General features: G+C 45.6%; 1 protein-coding gene across 2 annotated transcripts in view; it reads left to right on the plus strand.

The window, feature by feature from the left end:
• LOC141054347 (transmembrane 4 L6 family member 5-like) overlaps positions 1-25,593 on the plus strand; it is a 63,870-nt gene that overhangs the window by 29,473 nt on the left and 8,804 nt on the right. For both annotated transcript variants that reach the window (XM_073551665.1, XM_073551664.1), the window contains exon 4: positions 9,556-9,824. In XM_073551665.1, the coding sequence (XP_073407766.1) occupies positions 9,556-9,824 (269 nt within the window). The remainder of the gene's footprint in view (positions 1-9,555; positions 9,825-25,593) is intronic.

Consider the following 25,593-nt stretch of genomic DNA (forward strand, 5'->3'; position numbering starts at 1 on the left):
GGCCCCGGCGGGGTCCATGGCCTGACTATACTGTTACGCTGTGGACGCAGGTGACGAGAGTGGACCCACTGGGCCGTGGCGCCGAGCCCTCCCCAAGCGAGCGCACCAAGTGGACCGACCCCTATACAGGGACCATTAGGGAACAGACTCGGGAAGTTCTAGCGCCACGGCAGCCAGGACCAGGGGTCGGCTCAGGAGGGTGAACAGATGATGAGGAACAGAGGAAGGTCCGGAGAGGAACCAGGATGACCAGGGTCCAGAGGCTGAGGAAGAAGGAGAAGGACGGAGGATGGCGGGGGTCCAGGAAGAGGCGAACTGAAAAGGGAAGGAGACACAGGGGTTAGCAGGAGGCACGGACCGGAGAGTCAGAGGAACACTGGGGACACAGGCGGAAGACACAGGGACTAGCAGGAGGCACAAGACACAAGGAGTAAACTAGGGCGCAGCTTGCAAGGGACTAGCAGCAGGGAGTGCGGCCTAGACAACCGAGAGGCAACTCAATAGTCAGGCGCCTCCACTAAGGGAGGGCGGCCTGAAATACCTGGTGGTGGCCTCTGATAGGTCGGGAGGCCGCTCCGGGTCAGGTCACGCCAGACAGGTGGCTGCCGGCAGAGGCGTGCGGCTTATCCCTCCGGCGCGTGCGCAGAGGCACAGTGCTCGCGGCCGAGGGAAGTGGAGGAGAGCGTCGGGACGTCGGCCGCCGGAAAGCGAGGGGAGCGGAGGCGCGCGTGCAGGACGCGTCAGAGGAGAGAGTCGGGGCAGAAGCAGGAGCGGTGAGTATGGCAGCAGGGGCGGCGAAACGGGGAGCGGTGCTAACACAGAGCTCCTGTGTGTAATGTCACAGATGATCTCTGTATTACCTGTACACTGACACTATATATAGAGTTCCTGTGTATAATGTCACTGTTGATTTCTGTGTCACCTATACATTGACACTATATACAGAGTTCCTGTGTATAATGGGACTTATGGTGATATTAGTATTTTGTTTTTTTTATTAATGATCAGTATTGTAGGATTCGGTCAATATGTGGTGGTAATATGGAATCTAGTCATAATGTAGCAGTATTTGTTCCTTGTACGTGGTATTATTCGGTTACTATGTAGTGGTAATATGTAATCTGGTCATAATGTGGCATGATTTGCTCCTTGTATATAGTATTATTCAGTCACTAAATGGTGGTAATATGTGATCTGGTCATCGTGTGGCGGTATTTGTCCCTTGTACTGTATGTGGTATTATTGGTCACCATGTAGGGGTAATATGTGATTCAGTCATGGTGCGGTGGTTTTTTTCCCTTGTATGTGATATTATTGGTCATTTTAAAAATTGAACAATAAATAAAACTATACCTAAAGAGTATTGGATATTTTAACAAATGTTTAGTAAGTTACAGTAGAGTAGAAACCAGGCAAAAGAGTGCACGTTGTCATGATGGCGGATTAAATATTTTTTTTGTCCAAAACAAAAGTTGCTGGCTATGTATTTGCTGATGGGAACTGTAAATGTGTGATTGGTGAAGATGTGGTGCAGAAGTGGAGGGCGGTGGGACTGTGGAACATTTGAGGGGTGGAGCCTAAGCGGAGTCTCAAGTTGGCCCTCAAAATTTTGCCAGTATGGGGCCCCAAAATTCCTAGTGGCAGCCCTGGTATCAACACATGTGCATACGGATACATATGCATGTAATAATAATAATAATAATTTTATTTCTATAGCGCCGACATATTCCGCAGATCTTTACATTATAGAGGGGACTTGTACAGACAATCTACATTGCAGCATAAAAATAAACACAAAGATCATAACAGATACCAATAGGAATGAGGGCCCTGCTCGCAAGCTTACAGTCTATGAGGGAAAAAGGGAGACACGAAAGGTGGGTGGTAACAATTGCTTTTATTGTTTGGACCAGCCATAGTGTAAGAATCGGGTGTTCATATAATGCTGCATGAACCGGTTATCAGCTTAAGTATGTAACAGTACAGACACAGAGGGCTATTAAATGCATAAGGCATGTGGGAACATGATACGAGGAACCTGGTTATGGTAAAAGATTTTAAATGAGCCACACAGGGATAGTTAGGTTAATGAGTTGAGGTGATAGGCCAGTCTGAACAAATGTGTTATTAGGGCACTCTTAAAACTGTGGAGATTGGGGATTAATCATATTAACCGGGGTAGTGCATTCCAAAGAATTGGCGCAGCACGTGAAAAGTCTTGGAGACAGGAGTGGTAGGTTTTGATTATTGAGCATGTTAACCTCAGGTCATTGGCAGAATGGAGGGCATGGGTAGGGTGGTAGACTGAGACGAGGGAGGAGATGTAGGGTGGTGCTGAGCCATGGAGTGCTTTGTGGGTGAGGGTAATAAGTTTATACTGAATTCTGAAGTGGAGGGGTAACCAGTGTAAGGACTGGCACAAGGTAGAGACATCGGTGTAACGACTGGTGAGGAATATGATCCTAGCTGCAGCATTCAAGACAGATTGGCGAGGGGAGAGTTTGATAAGAGGGAGACCGATTAGTAGAGAGTTATAATCATCCAGACGAGAATGAATAAGAGAAACAGTAAGCGTATGTGCACATGTTGCAGATTTGCCTGCAGAATTTTCTGCATGGAATCTACATCTCTTGGCAGAAAACGCAGGTAAAAATTCGCGCTTTTTTATACTCATCCATCAGAATATATCAGATGATCTTGACATACAAGACTATGGTAAAGTAAACCTTTCACCCGTATGTTATTGTGCCTATGTGTTGAGCCGGGGCCCCGACGCACGTTTTTCTTTGGCTTCCTCGGGGGGGAAAAGCGAAAGGAAGAGAGGAAGCCAAAGTTAAACGCACGTCTTGTATTTTTTTGGTAAGCAAGACCTGGGTTTTTACTCAAGGATATCCATATATCTCACTAAGGGTATTTAAGCTCCCAATATTCTTCATTTGATCCCAACATTATCTGGATAGTATCCCCTATTTAGGAATATGGTTTCTATATTACTCCTTTATTCCAGCTATGGAGGGTGTGCTCAATTTCTGCTTCAAAAATTCAGCAGACACCGTGTGCACATAGTTACTGACCAGAAACTGAAAGTTTGTGCTCAGTGTCTGCTCAAAAAACTCTTTAAAAAAACTCATTGTGTACCTCGCCTTATGGCAGTGTTCCCCAACTCCCGTCCTCAAGAGCCACCGACAGGTCATATTTTCAAGATTTCTTTAGTATTTCCCAGGTGACAAAGAAAATCCTGAAAATATGATCTGTTGGTGGCTCTTGAGGGCTGGAGTTGGAGGAACGCTGCCATAAGGCGAGCTGTGCACTGAGACTTTTTACTGACTTTTTGGAATGGAAACTCTCCAAATTCTCTTCAAACACTTTGAAGAAGACTTGAACTCTAGCACCACCTACTGGAAGCAGAAAACGCTTGTTCCTTTAGGTGGCGCTAGAGTTCAAGTCCTCTTCTTCTCTGAAGAGACAATTTGAATATTTAATTTCCGAGAGGAGCATTGCATGGCTTTTACCTCTCCTCACACTGACATTCCAGGCTTGGCATGTCACTCTCCGCAAGGAGACATGTTACCCTTTACACCCCAGTCTTCAAATACTTAAAACTCCTAAAAATCCTTGCTTCCTGCAAGTTTAAGCTTCAAAAACGCAGAAAAAAATGCAGTGTGCACATACCCCAAGGAGAGGTTTTTTTTTGCAAGGTTTGTTTGGACGGTGCCTAATTTGGGTGGATTCCATCAGGAAACCTTCAAAGAAGCGATATGCACTTTATTCTCTCCCACCATCAAGACTTAAATATCTAAAAAATATCTAAAATAAACTAACCCTATAAAAAGCAAAGTAATTTAACAAAAAGAGCCTAAGCGGTTTTTTAATTTTTCAGGCATTTTATTTCAGCTGAACAACTGCAAAAACAAAAAAAAAATATTCTTATAAAATTACCAAACAATTATGTTATTTTTCTTTTGATACTTTTTGATAAATATTTTTATTGTGTTTTTGCTTCCCAAGACACAAAAACATTTCACTGTACTGATGGCTTCTGAGACGCCTTGCAGATGCAGCAGTAAAGCCTCCTTCTTATGTCCCTGCACATCTGAATGAGGCTTACATTGACAAGGCAGAGCGGAGTCAGTGCTCAGAGCACAGTAGCGTGATGACTACACCTCGGTGCTCTGAACACTACAGCGGTGGTGACCAGTGATCAGCAGCCTGGTATTATATTACTAATCCCAGTTTACCAAGCTGTTTTCACCACTGTAAGGAGTCACTACTGAAGCCCCTTTCTTCTCACTGCTCAGAGCAGCCCAGTGGTGGTGACTTCTTCCAGCAGTGAGAACAGCTTGGTAGCCTGGGATTAGTAGCACAATAGCCGGTTGCCAGTCTGGGCTCACTGCCTCATCCATTGGGCTCCTGATGCAGCCACAGCTCATCTTCTCTACCCAGTGACCACTCACTGTATGCCACTCCTATCAACGCTCCACGCAGAACACTGTGAGCTGTGACAGGGGGATATTGTTGCTCACAGCACCACTCTGGACTATAAGAAAATGGCGCCTGGCTCCCCCCACATATGTGACCTTGATGCCCAGATCAAATCTGAAGGCAGCCACAGAGTAGGAGATGTAGGAGATGTAGGATAGGTAGGAGATGTAGGATATGTAGGATAGGTAGGATAGGTAGGATAGGTAGGATAGGTAGGATAGGTAGGACATGTTGGAAATTCAAGAGATACAGGAAATGTAGTAGATGTTTGCAATTGAGATGTAGGAGATAGAGGAGATGCAGGATATCTAAGAGATGCAGGAGATGTAGGAAATGTTTTAGATTTGGGATATGTAGGAGATGGAGGCGATGCAGGAGATAAATGGGTCGCCCTCCCAGGGCTGTGGGGTACTCGGTACCGGGCCGGTCTCTCAGAGGGGAATGTCACAGCAGCGGTGACCCGGTCCGTGGCCCTGGGCGCCCATGTAAAAGGGGTTGAGTTGGGAATAAAGTTTATAAGTGATTCGTGACGCCACCTGTGGTGTTCGGCAAGGGAGGTGTTAAGCCGACGCTGCATGCAGATCCTCTGGGACAGATGGTGTTGCAGCAGTGATAGTATAGCCCTCGACAGGCAGGGCTGTAGTTCCAAGGCAGAGTAGCGGAATGTTTGGGAAGAGGGTGCAGTGTTTGGCGCAGAGATGTAGCAGTGCTGAGGATGTTGCAGGAAGGAGGCAAGGATACAACAGGGTGCAGTTTCTTTACCTTTACTTGACAAACACAGTCCAGGGTCCAGATTACAGATGGCACAGGAGCTGATTAGCCTGGAAGCAACTCAGGGATCTCTCTATCAGATGGGTTGTGTAGTCTCCTTCCTAGCGCTGGCTTGAGGTACATGCAGTACTATGTTACACTGAAGTTCCTCCTTCTTATCTTCTCTTAGAACTACCTCGTATGGCAGACAGCTGTAGCCCTCTATCTCTCTTGGCTCACCGGTCGCTGTTGTGCCTCCGAGTCTTAGGTGGGAATAGAGCATTTACAGCTTCCTATTCCTCTGGTTTCTGTTGCAGGACCTTCAGTATCCATACAACCGTGGAGACCAGACTCCAGATCATGCGCTATCACAGGGAGGGAGCTCTCTATCCTCAGCTCAACCTCCAGCTTCTCTCCACACGCCTACACTCGTTGCCCTCCTCACACTAACTATTTCCCCTCCTGTCCCTCAGAGCGCACTCCTCCCCCAATCCTGGTTCAGAGCTCCCTCTGCTGGCCTGGAGTGGTTACATGTTGCATGTAATTAACTGCTAGAGAGACCCTTCCTTGCTTCCAAGCATGACATCATCCTCCCTGGAGGAAGGCAATGTCATTGTGGCGACCATACTCCTGGGGGCGCCACATATACAAGATGCAGGAGATGTTTGAGATGTAGGAGATGGAGGAGATTCAAGAGATGCAGGAGATATAAGAAATGTTGTAGATAGAGGATATGTAGAAGATGCAGGAGATGTTGGAAATGCAGAAGATGTAGGAAATGATGTAGATGGAGGATATGTAGGAGATGTAAGAGATATTGGAAATGCAGGAGATATAAGAGATATTGGAGATGCAGGAGATAGAGGAGATGTACAAGAGGCAGAAGATATAGAAAATGTAGATGTAAGAAATGTAGTAGATATAAGAGATGTAAATGGATCACCCCCAGGGCAGGTGTGGGTGGGTCGCCCTCATCCCAGGGCTGTGGGGTACTCGGTACCAGGCCGGTGTCAGAGGGATGTGTCACAGTAGCAGTGACCTGGTCCATGGCCCTGGGTGCCCAATGTCAATGGTGAATATAGTTTATTGGAATTGAATAGTTCGTGACGCCACCTGTGGTGTTCGGCAAGGGAGATGTTAAGCCGACGCTGCGTGCAGATCCTCTGGGGCTGATGGTGTGTTGCAGCATAGATGGTATAGCTCCCCACAGGTGAAGCTGTAGCCCCAGGGCAGTGTGTAGGCGCATGTGGTGTAAAGGATAATACCAAGATGTAGCGGTGCTGACGGTGTTGGCGCACAATGACTGGAAGACACCAGGGCTTGTAGTTCCAAAGCTTTACTCAAAGTTCTTGGTGACCACTGGTGCCCGCTTCCATGCCGTGTCCTCTGGGGCAGAGACTCAATCAACCTCCTGGGCAAGTCAGGATTCTCCTCTCCAACACTGCGCCAACATGTACCTGTCCTGAACGACTCCGCTATTGCGCCTATTAGTGTGAAGAGCTCCAGTACCGTGGTTACTCTGAAGTTCCTCCTGTCAGATGTTCCTAACAACTCTACTTGTATGACAAACAGCTGTAGCCTGATCAGGGACCTCCTGGATCCCGGCTCTCTATCCGTGTTGCTGTTGTGTCCCAAGTCTTGGATGGGAGTAATGCATTTACAGCCAACTACTCCACCGGTGTCTGCTGCAGAACCATAAGTGTCCATACAACCTCGGGGACCGGGCCCCAGCCTTGTGCTGAGAACCTATAGGCAGGGTTCCTCTTCCAACCCACAACTCATCTCTGTTCTCCTACTCCTTCGTTCCGCGCTGTTCCTTCTCTTATGGAAGCTTAGGCTGCAGTTCTACATCTTTCACCTTCTGTTCCTTTCCCGTGCCAGCTGGCTCAGGTCACCGAGGCAGCTGCAGCACTCCTTCCTCCATCCCTCTTCCAGGGATCCGTCCTCAGACTCTCCTGACTGACTGACCTCCAGACTGAACTGAACTCCAATTCTAAACTTTCCCACTCTTTTATATCTAACTCCACCCACCTCCCAGCACATCTCGTGTTACGAAGCAAGGACCCACGAAAGGTGCTCTGCTATCCTCTAAGCATGGAGTCGCAATCTGGTCCATTGCTGAACTATCCTGTGTGTGGGTGCAGGTGTTGGAGCGTGAAAAGGAGTTCCCAACTTACCTAGGTGGTGGGGCACTACACCTTAGGAGAAGGTTCAGTACCTCTGTGGCGACTGAGCCTCAGGGGCGCCACATGGGGATCACTTGGTATCGGGCCGGTGTCTCAAAAGGGATGTGTCACAGCAGTGGCGATGACCCGGTCCATGGCCCTGGGTGTCCATGTAAAATAGGTGGAATGGAATAGAGTTTATATGTAAGTAGTAAATGACGCCACCTGTGGTACTCGGCAAGGAAGGTGTTAAGCCAACACTGCGGTGCAGATCCTCTGGGACAGATGGTGGGGTGCGGCAAAGATGTGATAGCTCTCCACAGGTAGAGCTGTAGTCCCAGGGCAGTAGTAATGGAATGTTGAGGTAGATGGTGTAGTGTTGGGGACAGAGATGTAGCAGTGCTGAGTAGGTTGCGCGGGAAGAAGGCAATGACACAGCTGAATGCAGTTCCAATGCTTTACTCACGTTTCTGGCATACACAGGTGCCCGCTTCAATGCTGCAGCCTCCAAGTCAGGGACTCAGCCAACTTCCAGGCAGATGGATTAACTCTTCCAGCACTCCCTTCCAAATGTGCCTTTTCTGATCATCTCCTTTCTAGCGCTAATCTGAAGTACTTGTAGTTATGAATTACACTCAAGTTCCTCCTTCTTGATGTTACTTATAACTCCACTCGTATGACAGGCAGCTGTAGCCTGCTTCGGCGACTCCATACCATCATGTCCTGGCTCACACACGTTGCCACTGTGTCTTCGAGTCTTAGGTGAGAATATAGTGGTCACAACTTCTATTCCACCGGTTTCTGCTGTAGGATCATTAGTATCACACACAGCCTCGGATACCGGCGCCCGGCCTTGGCATAATGAACTTAGGAAAGGGCTCTACACTAGCCCCAATCCCCAGTCTCTCTCCTCCTCACATTCCGTGCTTTTCTATCTTCCTTCTGAACAACTGATCTTTCTCTCTTCCTCTTTCCTTGCCAGCAGCTCCAGCTCACAGGATGCTGCTGCATCTAAGTCCTTTCCCTCCATCCCCCGTTAGGAATTCTCTGCAGAGAGGACCTCTGCTTCCCTCTGCAGGGAACTGACTAACTTCCTGTCAGCTTTCCCCTCTAATGTTTCTAAGCTCCACCCACCACCCAGCACCCTTCATGAACCAAAGCAGCTGCCATAAAGGGTGCTCTGCTGTGCTAAGGTGTCTGTGCTGGATGTAGGTGCTGGAGTCTGGTCAGGTGTTACCATCTTACCTGGGGAGTGGGATACTACACCTCAGGAGGAGGTGCAGTACCTCTGTGGCGCCTGAACCCTCAGGGGATGTAGAAAATGTAGATGAGGAGATGTATGAGATTTTGGAGATAGAGGAGATATAGGGGATGCCGGAGATGTAGGAAATGTTGTAGATGGAGGATATGTAGGAGATGGTGGAGATGCAGGCGATGCAGGGGATGTATGAGATGTTGGAGATGCGGGAGATAGAGGACATATAGTAGATGGAGGACATATACGGTATGAGATGTATGAGATGGAGGAAATTTAGGAGAAGCACTCCTTTTTTCCCAGAGGCTGCTGAAAACATTAGAAAAGTTGTCCACTACTAGGAGAACCCCTTCTCATACCCCATGTTTGGCCCGATAAAGTAATAAAGCATACACTCACCTCCAATGCTGTTCCTGCAGTGTTGGCACTTGTTCTCCCGAGGGTTCTCGTGCAGTTGTTGTGACAATCGGAGCTGGTGTCACTGTCCCTGCCTTTATGTGAATCAAATATGAAGATGAAGTCCGGGCTGCAGCTGATCTCTGACTTCTTCATGTTCAGTTCGTTTGAAGGTGGAGACGGTGACGCCAGCACTGATTGGGCACCGGCGTCTCGTGTCACAACAACCGCAGAAAAGCCACGGGACCGTGAATGCTGATACTGCAGGAACAGTCCTGGCATGGGAAGTGAGTACAGGCTTTATTATTTCAGGGTCAAATATTTAGATCAAAAAGGAGCTGTACTAGCAGTGGACACCTACTTTAATAAATAAAAAAAAATAAACCACTGAATTTCATTTTGTATAAAAAAAAATTGATGACATAATCAATGTGAATAGAATGTGAGATCCTCACGGTGATACTTATGGACGTTGCTTTCACTTTTGTATCTTTTTTTATCCTACAGCAATGTCAGCTATCTCTACCATAGAGATGTATGGAGTAAATGTGTGAGACCCCCAAATGTGGTGGAGTTCAACATAATCCTGTTCTCCATCTTGATGGCTGCCAGCTCCTTTGAGGTCATCCTCTGCGCCATTCAGTTTTTCAATGGCTTGTTTGGAGTCATCTGCGGCACTTGTAATAAGGACGACAATGAGTATAAGGACATGAAGAAGGAACCGAGTTACAGCGAGAAGGACGCTGACTCCATTACCATGAAGAAAGAAATCAAATGTGAGTAATTCCTCCACATCTGGGGGCAGAGATACAATATTTGACAGTATATTAACAATATTGAGAATATATTGACCACAACATTTTATTGGGTCCTGGTGTCTCAATTTAGTGTGATTGATTAACGAGAAGAGAGAGAGCCCAAAAAAAAAAAAAAAGTTCTAAGTCTTATCCTCCTATATATTCAGACATAGCTTGGGGATAGCATTTATGCAGGGGGCATTTATGCACACTTTATCCAAGTACAATTTATCAAAGTACTGGCAGTTATAACATGGCAGTTAGACAGGGCTGGAGACAGGTAGGACATTTATATACATCTACTCCCTGTACATTTGGAGGACAACAAATATATACCATATGCATTTGTGTAATTTTAATCCTGGCCGCTGCATTCACAAACATCAACCGCCCTGGCATTAACTCTCTACACTCCATCCACATTGGCCCCTCGCTTCTTTCCTCTCCTATGTATAGCACTCATGCTCTTTTCACGTTGTTAAACTGCACAGATCCAGTCAGTCCCACCATTCAACATCAGAGACGCTCTCACAAATCACTTAACCATCTGCTCACTCTTTCTATCCTCCTTCTCCTAGTTGCAGGAGACATTGCTCCCAACCCTGGTCCCCCATGTTATAGAAAGTCAAACCTCCCGACTGCTACACTCAGAAACCCCTCTAATCTTATTAATATTCCCTGCATGCCATCTGTCTCTCTTAATTGTGCACTTTGGAATTCTCGCTCAGTGTGTAACAAACTCTCCTTCATCCATGACTTTTTCCTTTCTAATTCTCTTAACCTCCTGGCTCTTACTGAAACCTGGATCCAGCAGTCAGACACTACCGCTGCTGCTGCTCTTTCATACGGGGGGCTTCACTTCTCTCATACCCCAAGATCAGACAATAGAGCTGGTGGAGGCGTTGGTCTGCTCCTATCACCAAAATGTACCTTTCAGGTTATCCCTCAAGTACCCTCACTTGTCTTCCCTTCTTTTGAGGTCCATGCCATCAGACTCTACACCCCCTTCTCCATGCGAGTGGCGGTGGTGTATCGTCCTCCCGGCCCCTCCCATCAGTTCCTGGATCATTTTGCCACTTGGCTTCCACATTTTCTCTCCTGTGACATCCCTACCCTCATCATGGGTGATTTCAACATCCCCATTGCTCTTCCCCTCTCCCCATCTGCTACTCACCTTTTATCTCTAACCTCCTCATTTGGCCTTTCGCAGCTTACTAATTCTCCAACGCATGAAGACGGAAACTCCCTCGATTTGGTCTTCTCTCGGCTTTGTGCAGTGGATGATTTTGCAAACTCCCCTCTCCCGCTCTCTGACCACAATCTTCTTTCATTCTCTATCAAGAACTGCCAGGCTGCTCAGGTCACCCCCACTGTCCATACTTATAGAAACATACAGGCCATTAACACCCAGAAACTTATGAAGAACTTGCAGTCTTCATTGGCCCCTATCTCCTCCCTCTCATGTCCTGATTCTGCATTGAAGCATTACAATGAAACACTTCAAAGTGCCCTGGATGAATTTGCACCCCCTATAAATAGAACACCACAACGCAGACGGCGACAACCCTGGCACACGGTGCAAACAAGTTTCCTGCAGCGGTGCTCCAGGTGCGCCGAACGTCTGTGGAGAAAATCCAATCTACCCGAAGATTTCATCCATTTTAAGTTTATGCTTAGAACATACAACACTGCCCTTCACCTCTCCAAACAAACCTATTTCAACACCCTCATCACCTCACTGTCCAATAACCCGAAACGTCTCTTTGACACTTTTCATTCTCTACTCAATCCAAGAGTACAGGCCCCAACCACGGAGCTCCGAGCTGACGATCTGGCCAATTACTTCAAAGAAAAAATTGACCAGATTCGACAGGAAATTATCTCCCAATCACCTCATACCATACACCGTCCTCCCTCCCCCACTGCATCTAACTCACTCTCTGATTTTGAACCAGTCACAGAAGAAGAAGTAAGCAGGCTCCTTGCATCTTCTCACCCAACTACTTGCACCAGTGACCCATTTCCGTCACATCTCCTCCAGTCCCTTTCCCCTTCTGTCACCCCTCACCTAACTAAAATATTTAACCTCTCTCTCTCTTCTGGTATTTTTCCCTTCTCATTTAAGCATGCCATCATACATCCACTACTTAAAAAACCATCCCTCGACCAAAACTGTGCCGCTAACTATAGACCTGTCTCTAATCTTCCCTTCATCTCTAAACTCCTGGAACGCCTGGTCCACTCCCGTCTTATCCGCTATCTCTCAGAAAACTCTCTTCTCGACCCTCTCCAATCCGGTTTCCGCTCTTTACACTCTACTGAAACTGCCCTCACTAAAGTCTCTAATGATCTACTAACAGCTAAATCAAATGGTCATTACTCCATGCTAATTCTCTTGGATCTCTCTGCAGCATTCGACACTGTGGATCATCAGCTCCTCCTCACTATGCTCCGTTCCATTGGCCTCAAGGACACCGTTCTCTCCTGGTTCTCCTCCTATCTCTCCGACCGCTCCTTTACTGTATCTTTTGCCGGTTCCTCCTCCGCTCATTTTCCCCTTACTGTTGGGGTTCCTCAAGGATCGGTTCTAGGTCCCCTCCTCTTCTCCTTGTACACTGCCCCTATTGGTCAAACAATCAGTAGATTTGGTTTCCAGTACCATCTCTATGCTGATGACACCCAATTATATGCTTCTTCTCCTGACATCATGCCAGCCTTTCTAGAAAACACCGGCGATTGTCTAAACGCTGTGTCTAATATCATGTCCTCACTATATATGAAACTGAACCTGTCAAAGACTGAACTCCTGGTGTTTCCTCCCTCTACTAATGTACCTATACCCGACATTGCCATTTCTGTGTGTGGTTCCACTATTACTCCCCAGCAACAGGCCCGCTGTCTTGGGGTCATACTTGATTCCGAGCTTTCCTTTGCCCCCCACATTCGATCACTGGCTCGCTCTTGTCATCTGCACCTCAAAAACATTTCTAGAATTCGACCTTTTCTTACCTTTGACTCTGCAAAAACTCTTACTGTTTCTCTTATTCATTCTCGTCTGGACTATTGTAACTCTCTTCTAATCGGTCTCCCTCTTACCAAACTCTCCCCCCTCCAATCTGTCTTGAATGCTGCAGCCAGGATCATATTCCTCACCAATCGTTACACTGATGCCTCTACCTTGTGCCAGTCATTACACTGGCTACCCATCCACTCCAGAATTCAGTATAAACTTATTACCCTCACTCACAAAGCCCTCCATGGCTCAGCACCACCCTACATCTCCTCCCTTGTTTCAGTATACCACCCTACCCGCGCCCTCTGTTCTGCTGATGACCTGAGGTTAGCATCCTCAATAGTCAGAACCTCCCACTCCCGTCTCCAAGACTTTACACGTGCCGCACCAATTCTTTGGAATGCACTTCCCAGGTCAATACGATTAGTCCCCAATCCCCACAATTTTAAGCGTGTCCTGAAAACGCATTTATTCAGACTGGCCTACCACCCCAACACATTAACCTAATCTATCCCTGTGTGGCAGAGCCAAAAGTTTTACCATAACCAGGTTCCCCGCATCATGTTCCCACATGCTTTATGCCTCCATTAGCCCTCTGTGTCTGTACTGTTACACACTTAACATTATGACTGGTCCATACAATTCAGGGTAACTGTTACCACCTACCTTTCGTGTCTCCCTCTTTCCTCATAGACTGTAAGCTTGCGAGCAGGGCCCTCATTCCTCTTGGTATCTGTTATAATCTATGTGATTATTGTTATGCTGTAATGTCTATTGTTTGTACAAATCCCCTCTGAAATGTAAAGTGCTGCGGAATATGTCGGCGCTATAGAAATAAAATTTATTATTATTATTATTATTATTATTATTTGTAGTTCTGTGACTTGTGAGACAATGCAGTTTCTTTACTGGCCACTAGATGTCAGTACATCAGATAAATCAGGAGCATCTCAATTTACAGCTGCTGTAAACTTCGTTTATCATTTTATTTTCACCATAAAAAAATAAAGAGACGGAAGGGTTAAGTGCATTCAAGGCAGCGATGCACAGCCACATTACCAAGGCCTGTAATAGGACGGACTCAAAATAGAAATCTCATCTAAGACATATATACAGTGGAAATAAAAAGTCTACACACCCCTGTTAAAATTCCAGATTCCTTTTATGAAAAAATAAAAATTAGACCAAGAAGAATGTTTTTTTTTTCAACTTTTTCCTCCTTTAATGTCACCCATAATCTGCACGATTCAATTGAAAAATAAACTGAAATATTTTCAGGTGGAAAAAGAAAGAACTAAAATAATGTAGCTGCATAAATCTGCACACCCTTACACTAATACTTTGTTGAAGTTCCCTGGGAGTTTCTGACAGAATTCAATCTTTTTGGGTTAGACTCTATCATCATGTCACATCTAGAATTACAGATCTTTGTCGACTCTTCCTTGCAGTAGCTCCACATCTGTCAGACTAGGGGGGCATCTCCTGGGTCCAGCACCCTCTGCAGAACACCGACATGTTTTCCAATAGATTTAGGTATGGGCTGTGGCTGGGCCATTCCAAATCTCTGATCTTCTTTTGGTGAAACCATTCTCTTGTTGATTAGGGTCCTTGTCATGCTGAGAGCAAAATTCCTCTTCATCTTCAGCTTTTTTATTCCTACAGTCTTGTTAGAAAAAATGACTGATATTTGGAACTGTTCATAATTCCCTGCACCTTAAAAAAATTCTAGTTCCAGCTGCCAAAAAATAGCCTCAAACCATAACGATGACTCTACCATGTCTCACTGTGGGTATGGTGATTTTTTGGTGATGCGCAGTGTTGGCCTTGCACCTTTTGAAATAATGGTTAAAAAGTTCCACCTTGATCTCTACAACATACCATAACATATTTACCCACATGCTGTTGGCAGACTTGAAGTAGGTTTTAGAAAAACATACCAGGACTTGGGTTCAGGTCTGGGATTGAGTTGGGCTATTCCAGAACATTGATTTTGTGGCAAAGCCATTTTTTTGTTGATTTCAAGGTTGTTTAGGATAGTTATCATGCTAAAAGGTGAAATTCCTCTTCATCTTCAGCTTTTTAGCAAAGACCTGAAGGTTTTGATGTAAAATTGACCAACATCTGGAACTGTTAATAATTCCCTCCACCTCGAATAAAGCCTCAGTTCCAGCTGCTGAAAATCAGCCCCAAAGCACAATGCTGCCTCCACCATGCTTCACTGAGGGTATGATTTTTTTGATGATGCCCAGTGTTGGCTTTCCAGCTTTTGGAATTATGGCCAAAAAGTTCTCCCTTGGTCTCATCAGTCATAACACGTTTTCCAACATGCTATAGTCAGACATGATGAAGGTTTTGACAAAACATAGCCGGCCTTGGATGTTTTTTAATTGTAAATAAAGACTTCCATCTTGCCACCCTAACTCACAGGCCAAACATAGGAAGTATACGACAGATTTCAATTCACATGCAGTGCACAACCAGTACTAGCCAAAAAATCCTGCAGCTCCTTTAATGTTGCTATCAGCCTCTTGAAAGCCTATCTCTCTGTCATTTCAAATTTTTGAGAGGCGTTCAGTTCTAGGTAATGTCACCATTGCACCAAATTCCAGCCACTTCTTGATGACATCTTTACAGTGTTCTGTGGTAGATCTAATGCCATGGAAATGTTTCTTGTACCCTTCTCCTGACTAATAACTTTCCACAGTTAGAACCCTTTGCTGTGTTGTCAGGTGTTTATGACTTTTTCTGTAAAATGCAACTAAGAAATGTCAGGAAAATCCTCTTATAAGAGCGAGACTTTCTATGGGGTTAATGAGAATCACTGTAAATAATGGCGACCGTGCACTGACTGTGTAACATGAATGTAAATGTGATTGGCTAATTCTGAACACAACCACATCCCCAATAATAAGAGGGTGTTCACACTTATGCAACCTCATTATTTTAGTTTTGTTATTTTTATTTCCTCATAAAAATGGCTTTAGTTTGCTTCTCAATGGATATATATACAGAATAAAGGCCATATTAACCCCTTCACAACCTCAAGATTTTTAATTTTTGTCATTTTTGTATTTTGCTCCCCTTCTTTCCAGAGTCATAACTTTTTTATTTTTCTGTCAATATGGCTTTGTGAGGGCTTGTTTTTTTTGTGGGACGAGTTGTACTTTTGAACGATACCATTGATTTTACCACATGGTGCATTGGAAAACGGGAGAAAAAATCCAAGTGTGGTGAAATTGCAAAAAAAGTGCATTTACACAATAGTTTTTTGTGTTTTTTTTTAACCATGCTCATTAAATGCTAAAACTGACCTGCCATTATGATTCTCCAGGTCATTACAAGTTTGCAGATACCAAACATGTATATAGTACATGCGATCAAATGAATGACTGAAAAATGGAAAGTAAAAAGAAAAAGTTTTCAAAAAAATACAAGAATATAAAAGTTTTAAATCATCCCTTGCATATATTCCAAATTAAAAAATAAAAAATAAATAAAAGATAATTAAAGTTGACGTACACATTGAAGTCCAAGCTATCAAAGTATAAAATTATCTAACGTAAGCAATAAAAAAAATCAAAACTTCCGAATTGCTGTTTTTTGGTCAACAAAACTTAATAAAAATGGAATAAAAAGTAATCAAAATGTCAAATACAACAAGCAGATATACGGTACTGTATCAGAAGTGTACAGCTGTATACGTTTTTTGTGTAACTAACAATCTCCGTATATGTATTTACGGAGTGTCACACACACACGCTGATGCTCTATAGATGTGACTGTAATGCGAACAGCAGATATACAATACTGTTTGAGAATCGGACAGCTCAATACGGTGTAGGTCTGGAAAAATGGAAAATCTCCTCTGTTTGTTTTTCCAGAGTCACACACAGATAGCTTGAATTTACCCGTGATACCAGCCGGTACACGTTAGTGTGTGAGGAGCGTACACCGCTATACGGTGTCTGTATGGAAAATTATAAATCTCCGTCTATGTTTATATGGACTGACACACGCTGTCTCTGAATAGTTTGGACCGTCATCAAACAGCAGATATACGAAACTGTTTGAAAAGCGGACAGCTGTATAGGGTGTAGGTCTGGAAAAATGGAAAATCTCCTCTGTTTGTTTTTCCAGAGTCACACACAGATAGCTTGTATTTATCCATGCTACCACCCGGTACACGGTAGTGTGTGAGGAGCGTACACCGCTATATGGTGTGTGAAAAAATGAACGCTCGGTAAATGAGCAGAACAAAATAATAAAAGTTGGAGTGCTTTGAAAAAAGCAGTTTGAACAGCAGTGTGCACACAGCAATGCAGCTATCAGGTAGCCTTAAAAGGCAGCCTAATCACCACCAGCGCTGCTGCACACAACTAAAATCCTCCCCTTTCACTGCACACTAACTGTACAGTGAAAAGCGCTATCAGCAGGAGCTATTTTTTTTGCTTCTTCCCTGCCTAACGCTCTCCCTGTTCAGAATCAGCAGCAGCACCTCTCCCTATTCTAAGATCGGCAGTAGTAAGATGGCCCCTGTGACGCCACACAAAGCCAGCCAATCACTTCAATGCCCTTCTCTACGATGGTGGTGGCCGCTGCCGATGTCATCGCATTGCCCACAGTGTGCATCCTCCATCATTGGCTGAGAAAAGGCGCTGGAAGCATTATTTGAAACGCGACTTTGGCCCTCGGGTCGCCGACCTCGTGGCCGACCTCACGCTATGGTCGGGTTTCCTTTCATGAAACCCGACTTTGGCGAAAGTCGGCGATTTTTGAATTTGCCCGACCCGTTTCGCTCAACTCTACTGAAAAGGTAAAAAAGTTATGGCTTTTGGAAGGGAGGAAAAATTTAAGGCACAAAAATGAAATTTTGTTGCGTCTTTAGGGGATTGAAGAAGCCCTCCGAGTAAATCTTCCCTGCCTACCGTTACTGAGTCTGATGGCACAGTGTATGTCACAGAAGAGAAAAAAGCAGCCATGCACTCCAACTATGGTCTGTATGGTTTGGATTTACTCACAATTGAACTGATAAAGCCCCCCAGAGCCCTCCCATAATGGTGCCAGTCACACAGTGCCACCCAGGGAAATGCAGGCCACTCAATGCTCCCGTAATGTCAGCCACTATATGTCCCTAATTAGTGTAAGACAGACCCCATAACAGTGCCAGCCCCACTATCCTTCCTTCCCAGTGATGCCGGTGGCCTATGGTGGCTCACTGCTCTTCTGCCTGGCAGGTGTCTAGGAGAAACTGCACTAAAATCTGCGATCAGGACAAGAAAGAGATGATGGCAAGGACAGACGAGTCATGAGACAGTCGTGTGTTTATGAAGAAGCATGTCTGTGTCACAACACAATAGAAGAGTTAATTTTCTGACATTTGATTCATGTGGTAAATGCAGTTATATTGTGGAGACTAGATAAGCAGGCATACACAATACATTGGAAGATGCAAATACTGACATATGGTTCATGTGGTAAGGACAGTCATACTGTGTTGTGTCCCCACTTAAGGCGACGGAAGGTGTGTAGTGTGGCGATGGTGTGAGCAGCCCTACCTTTGTGTCTTTGAAGCAGGGCAGACTGGACCAGGTGTCGCTCCTGGGTGGATGGATTCAAATTTGGATGCAGAGAGATGAATCACCAGTGGTTTATTTGAACCATGACCCAAAGACATGAGGCGGTACAATACAGATGGTAGAAGTAGCCATTCCTGTGGTTGTTTTGTCATACCTCCCAACTTTTGAAGGGAAAGAGGGACAAAAGCCCCCAACCACACCCATTTCACAACTAGTCACACCCATGTCCACGACCCAACCGCATCCATTTAGCACTGCTGATCAAGGCACAGTGGCTGGCATTATGGGCACAGTGGCTGGTACTGTTGGCACATTGACTGGTACTGAGGAAAAGAAAGAACAGAGAAGGAAAGAAAGAACAGAGAGAAAGAAAAGAAACAAAGAAAGAAGGGAAAGAAAGAGAGAACAGAGAAACAGAAAGAAAAAAGGAAAAGAAAGAAAGAACAGCGAGAGAAAGAAAGAGGGGACAGAAAAGAAGAACAGAGAGAGAGAAAGAAAGAAAAAAAGAACAGAGAAAGAGAGAGAAAGAAAGAACAGAGAGAAAGAACAAAGACAGAAAGAAAAAGATTACAGAGAGAAAGAAAGAGAAAGAACAGAGCGAAAGACAGAACAAAGAGAAAGAGAAAGAAAGAGGGGAAAGAAAGAAAGAGCAGAGAAATAAAGAAAGAGAAAAAAGAAAGAGGGGAAAGAAAGAAACAGAGAGAAAGAAAGAGGGGACAGAAAAAAAGAACAGAGAGAGAGGAAAAAAAGAAAGAGGGAAAAGAAAGAACAGAGAGGGAGAGAGAAAGAAAGAGGGGAAAGAAAGAACAGAGAGAGAAAGAAAGAACAGAGAGAAGGAAAGAGGGGACAGAAAAAAGAACAGAGAGAGAGAAAAAAAAGAAAGAGGGGAAAGAAAAAGAACAAAGAGAGAGAGAGAAAGAAAGAACAGAGAGAAAGAAAGAAAGAGGGGAAAGAAAGAAGAGAAAGAAAGAAAGAAAGAAAGAAAGAAAGAGAGAAAGAAAGAGAATAAAGAAACAGAAAGAGAGAAAGAAAGAAGAGAGAGAAAGAAAGAAGGTACAGAAAAAAAGAGCAGGGAGAAACAAAGATGGGAAAGAAAGAAAGAAGAAACAAGGAAAAAGAACAGAGTGAGAATGAAAGCGTGGACAGAAAAAAGAACAGAGAGAGGGGAAAGAGCAGAGAGGGAGAGAGAAAGAAAAAAAAAAGAGAAAGAAGAAAGAAAAAGAACAGAGAAAGAAAGAGTGGACAGAAAGAACAGAGAGGGAGAGAGAAAGAAAGAGGGGAAAGAAATAAAGAACAGAGAAAGAAAGAAAGAAAGAAGGGAAAGAAGGAACAGAGAGAGAAAGAAAGAGGAAAGAAAGAAAGAACAGAGAGAGAAAGAAAGAAAGAACAGAGAGAGAGAAAGAGAGGAAAGATAGAACGGAAAGAAAGAGAACAGAGAGAGAAAGAAAGAACAGAGAGAAGGAAAGAGGGGACAGAAAAAAGAACAGAGAGAGAGAAAAAAAAGAAAGAGGGGAAAGAAAAAGAACAAAGAGAGAGAGAGAAAGAAAGAACAGAGAGAAAGAAAGAAAGAATGAGGGGAACGAAAGAACAGAGAGATAGAGAGAAAGATGGGAAAGAAAGAACAGAGAGAGAGAAAGAACAGGGAGAAAGAAAGAGGTGAAAGAAAGAGAACAGAGAAAGAAAGAAAGAACAGAGAGAGAGAAAGATTAGAGAAAGAAAGAGGGGAAAGAAAGAGAAAGAAAGAACAGAGCGAAAGAAAGAACAGAGAGAAAGAGAAAGAAAGAGGGGAAAGCAAGAAAGAAAGATGGGAAAGAAAGAAACAGAGACAAAAAAAGAAAGGGGAGAGAAAAAGAACAGAGAGAGAAAAAAAGAAATGGGGAAAGAAAAAGAACAGAGAGGGAGAGAGAAAGAAAGAGGGGAAAGAAAGAACAGAGAGGGAGAGAGAGAGAACAGAAAGAGAGAAAGAAAGAACAGAGAGAAAGAGAAAGAAAGAGGGGAAAGAAAGAAGAGAAAGAAAGAAAGAAAGAAAGAAAGAGAATAAAGAAACAGAAAGAGAGAAAGAAAGAAGAGAGAGAAAGAAAGAAGGTACAGAAAAAAGAGCAGAGAGAAACAAAGATGGGAAAGAAAGAAAGAAGAAACAAAGAAAAAGAACAGAGTGAGAATGAAAGCGTGGACAGAAAAAAGAACAGAGAGAGGGGAAAGAGCAGAGAGGGAGAGAGAAAGAAAGAAAAGAGAGAAAGAAGAAAGAAAAAGAACAGAGAGAGAAAGAAAGAGTGGACAGAAAAAAAGAACAGAGAGAGAGAAAAAAGAGGGGAAAGAAAGAACAGAGAGGGAGAGAGAAAGAAAGAGGGGAAAGAAATAAAGAACACAGAAAGAAAGAAAGAAGGGAAAGAAGGAACAGAGAGAGAAAGAAAGAGAGGAAAGAAAGAAAGAACAGAGAGAGAAAGAAAGAACAGAGAGAGAGAAAGAGAGGAAAGATAGAATGGAAAGAAAGAGAACAGAGAGAGAAAGAAACAGAGAAAGAAAGATTCTATAAAGATACTATAGCAGCCCAGCTCCCATTGTAGTGCCCACCCGAGCCTCCTGCTGCAGGACATATCATGATCCGCTCACATGGCCGGCATCCCCGATTTCAAGGCAATCCCCCTGTCCATGATGTCGGAGGAGGACACGGTGATGGATGTGAAGCATTCCCTGAAGTGCCTACATGGTTCCGTCACAATCTTCTCCTGAAATTACCTCATTTCCGGTCAGCTTCCAGCATGTCACTTCCGGTGGAACGTCACGTGCGAATTTTAAAGTGCTCCTTGGGGCTCCGCCATGTACTCCTGCGTCTGCAGGAAAAGTAACCTCCCAACCGGGGCAGTGGGGCAGACTCAAAATCGGCACTGTCCTGCTGGATCCGGGACGGTTGGGAGGTATGAATGCTTCCCACCATACACCTTGTACATGCGTGGCTCCGCACACCTCATACACATGGTTCCGCTTTGTATGTCTCGTACACACACAGCTCCGCTCCGTACACCTCGCGCACACACGCCTCCACTCTGTAAACCTCGTACACATGCGTCTTTGCTCCATACACCTTGTACACACGTGGCCACGCTCTATACATCTTGTACACACATGGCTCCACTCCGTAAACCTTGTACACATGCAGCTTTGCTCCATACACCTTGTACACACGCAGTTCTGCTCCGTACACCTTGTACACATGCAGCTCCACTCTGTACACCACGTAGACACACGGCTCAGCTCAGTACACTTTGTACACACAGGGCTCCGTTCCGTACACCTCATACACATACAGCTCCGCTCCATACACCTCGTACACACACGGCTCTGCTCTGTACACCTCGTACACACATGACTCCGCTCCATACACCTCGTACACACACGGCTCCGCTCAGTACACCTCATGCACACACACAGCTCCGCTCCGTACGCCTCGTACACACGCGGCTCCACTCCGTACACCTCGTACACACACGGCTCTGCTCCGTACACCTCGTACACACAGCTCCGCTCCGTACACCTCGTACACACATGACTCCGCTCCATACACCTCGTACACACGCGGCTCCACTCCGTACACCTCGTACACACACGGCTCCACTCCGTACACCTCGCACACACTCGGCTCTGCTCTGAACACCTTGTACACGCACGGCACTGCTACATCCATACTGTAAACCCCTCCTGACCCCACACATAAACTTACCATCATCCAGCACCATGACGACCAGCACAGCAGAGTTCTGCATACACTGAGGTTCCTGATCATGTGACCCCTAACTCCTCCCCTCCTGTGACCTCATCACAGCAGGTCCTTTGAGCACAGAAGAGAACAGCCTAGCGACATCATTGCAGGCTGTAAGGGGCTGTGGTGGGTCTCTGGGAGCATGAGGATGGGGTCTGTGCATGGGGGGGCGTGCGGTTTATCTCCCTGCAGTGCGGCAAAAATAGAGTCCCGGGTGGGACAGCGGGTAGACGGGGCAAAAACAGGACTGTCCCACGGAATCCAGGAAGGTTGGGAGCTATGGTTTTGTGGGTGTCCACCCTTGGAGCCACTACTGAGCGTGACTTTGCTTTCTGCAGCTCAAAAGAGATGTGTACTTCTCACACGGTGACTGGAAGTAAAATGGATGCCAGGAAGTGAGCTCATACACAAGGCTGCAGGACACTGCCACATGCTAGGAAAAATGGAAAAGAAGGAGCAGGGAGTGCGGCAAAGCTTCTGGTCAGTAGGTGGCAGCAGCAGACAAGCATGAAAACAAGCTAATAATACAACAGTAAACTGAAAGATAGACTATGAAGGGAACAGTACATACTGCATTGTGCTGGAGACTAGATAAGCAGGCATACACAAAACATACAGGGGCTTCTCAAAACATTAGAATATCATCAAAAAATTAATTTATTTCGGCTCTTTAAGACAAAAGGTGAAACTCCTACATTATATACAGTCATTATCCTCCGAGTGATCTATTTCACGTGTTTATTTATGTTAATGTTGATGATTGTGGCTTGCAGCCAATGACAACCCAAAAGTCATTATCTCAGTAAATTAGAATACTTTATAACACCAGCTTGAAAAAATGATTATAAACTCCTAAATGTTGTCCTACTGAAATGTATGTTCATGTAAATGCACTCAATACTTGGTCGGGGCTCCTTTTGCATCAATTACTGCATCAATGCGGCGTGGCATGGAGGCGATCAGCCTGTGGCACTGCTGAGGGCTTATGGAAGCCCAGGTCGCTTTGATAGCAGCCTTCAGCTCGTCTGCATTGTTGGGTCTGGTGTCTCTCATCTTCCTCTTGACAATACTCCATAGATTCTCTCTGGGGTTAAGGTCAGGCGAGTTTGCTGCCAATCTGCACAGTGATACTGTTGTGTGTAAACCAGACCTTGGAAATCGCGGTCCCAGAGTCTGGAGGAAGAGTGGAGAGGCCACAGTCCAAGCTGCTGGAGGTCTAGTGTGAAGTTTCCACAATCAGTGATGGTTTGGGGAGCCATGTCATCTGCTGGTGTAGGTCCACTGTGTTTTACCAAGACCAAAGTCAGTGCAGCCGTCTACCAGGACATTTTAGAGCTCTTCATGCTTCCCTCTGCCGACAAGCTTTATGGAGATGGAAATGTCATTCACCAGCAGGACTTGGCCCCTGTCCACACTGCCAAAAGTACCAATACCTGGTTTACACACAACAGTATCACTGTGCTTGATTGGCAGCAAACTCACCTGACCTTAACCCCATATAGAATCTATGGAGTATTGTCAAGAGGAAGATGAGAGACACCAGACCCAACAATGCAGACGAGCTGAAGGCTGCTATCAAAGCAACCTGGGCTTCCATAACCCCTCAGCGCCACAGGCTGATCGCCTCCATGCCACGCCGCATTGATGCAGGACTGCAGAGACCTGTGTGTCGTAAGCAGTGCCTTCCCGCCTCCCACCAATCCCATAATAACAAACACCGACAAGCATGGATGGGTTGAACAGGTCGGTCACAGTTTATTAATAAGCAGAGAGAGGCAAGTACAATTCACAACGGACTCAAAGCTGTAAGCCCGCGACCGCTGGGCACGTCGGCTGATGAGAGGTTACGAACCTTGCCCCCCTCTACACTACCGCTGTGACAGAATAAAAAGATAACATGAATAATGAATTTGCACAAAATCATATACATTTTTTTTTTTTTAAATTTTAAACGACATTAGCGCTGCACATCTGCTACTCAATAAGGGAGGGAGGGTGGGACAAAAGCTCCTAGATATCAGCTGGAGAGGAACTAGAAAGACCCCCACCGCCTGAATTTAACCCCTGAGGGTGTGGCCGGACGCCCCTTCCTCTCTTTCCGTTGGTCAGTGGGGCGTCCTAATTATGGCATCACATGGGGGGAGTAGTGGGAGGGGGAGGCACTGCACGGAGTTCGCTTATCATTAAATACATGGGGGCTCTACAGTCAGAGGCACGATCCTTATTCAGTACAGTGCCTGCCAGACTGCAGAGACCTGTGTGTCGTAAGCAGTGCCTTCCCGCCTCCCACCAATCCCGTAATACCAAAACACCGACAAGCATGGATGGGTTGAACAGGTCGGTCACAGTTTATTAATAAGCAGAGAGAGGCAAGTACAATTCACAACGGACTCAGAGCTGTAGGCCCGCGACCGCTGGGCTCGTCGGCTGATGAGAGGTTACGAACCTTGCCCCCCTCTACACTACCGCCACGGAGGATCATGTGTATGACCTACACAGGACTCCGACCCCCACACAACATCATAAAGGCCTGTTCAACCCCGTCCTGCAAGTTAGTTAAAAACACATCTAGCCCGATATCTGTGAGATGAACGCCGTCCGGTCCCAGGAGGGATGAGATGTCTTCTTCCAGGTTGTGGTGGTGAACCACGTTGCCGTAGTTCTCTTTGACAAATGTTGCCATCTTTGCGTTTATCCTTCTCCTTGACTTGTCGATGGCCTTAAGGTCTTTAGCTCCGTGCCAGACCGTTCGTGATATTATATCGACACACAACCACCATATCTGGTATCAAGCAAACAGCCCACTTGATGTCAGTTTTCATTGCCGTGAAGAGCTCCGCACCTGTTGTCTTGCACAAATCATTACCACCAGCATGTAACACCAATATCAGTGGCCCTTTTGCCATTTTAGAAATTTTAACCAGCTCCGGGAAGATCTGATCCCACTGGAGCCCTCTGATGCCTCTCCAGTTGACCTCTAGTTGTGGGAAGTAAAATTTCTTTCCACCGGGGCGTATCTCTGCTCTTTTGCATGCCCAATAAATAAAAGAATGTCCCAATACCCAAACTGCGGGCGGCTACGCTCACCGGGGTTTTGCCTCGTAGCAGTTCCACTTGCGAGGCGTGTACACCTGGATGCAGGGTGTCTGCCGCCGCAGGCTGAGCAGTCGTGTCTATATCTGCATGCCGCCTGGAAGCGACAGTTTCCTTTATTGTATAACATTCAGGCCCCTGGTCTCCGTACGACCACAGAGTTTGGGCCTGCGGCTGCTGAGAAACTAGTGGCCGATGATGAAAAGGGAGGGTGTTTTTGTGTAAGCATTAGTCGTAGCCAGACATCTGTGGCTTTTACACCCCATCCTAGATCTGATTGCAGGGCAAGCCTCCTGCGGAACTCCT

The sequence above is a fragment of the Dendrobates tinctorius genome, unplaced genomic scaffold (genome assembly GCF_039654945.1).
Source record: "Dendrobates tinctorius isolate UK_male_01 unplaced genomic scaffold, ASM3965494v1 ptg000178l, whole genome shotgun sequence".
Classification (NCBI taxonomy): Eukaryota; Metazoa; Chordata; class Amphibia; order Anura; family Dendrobatidae; genus Dendrobates; species Dendrobates tinctorius.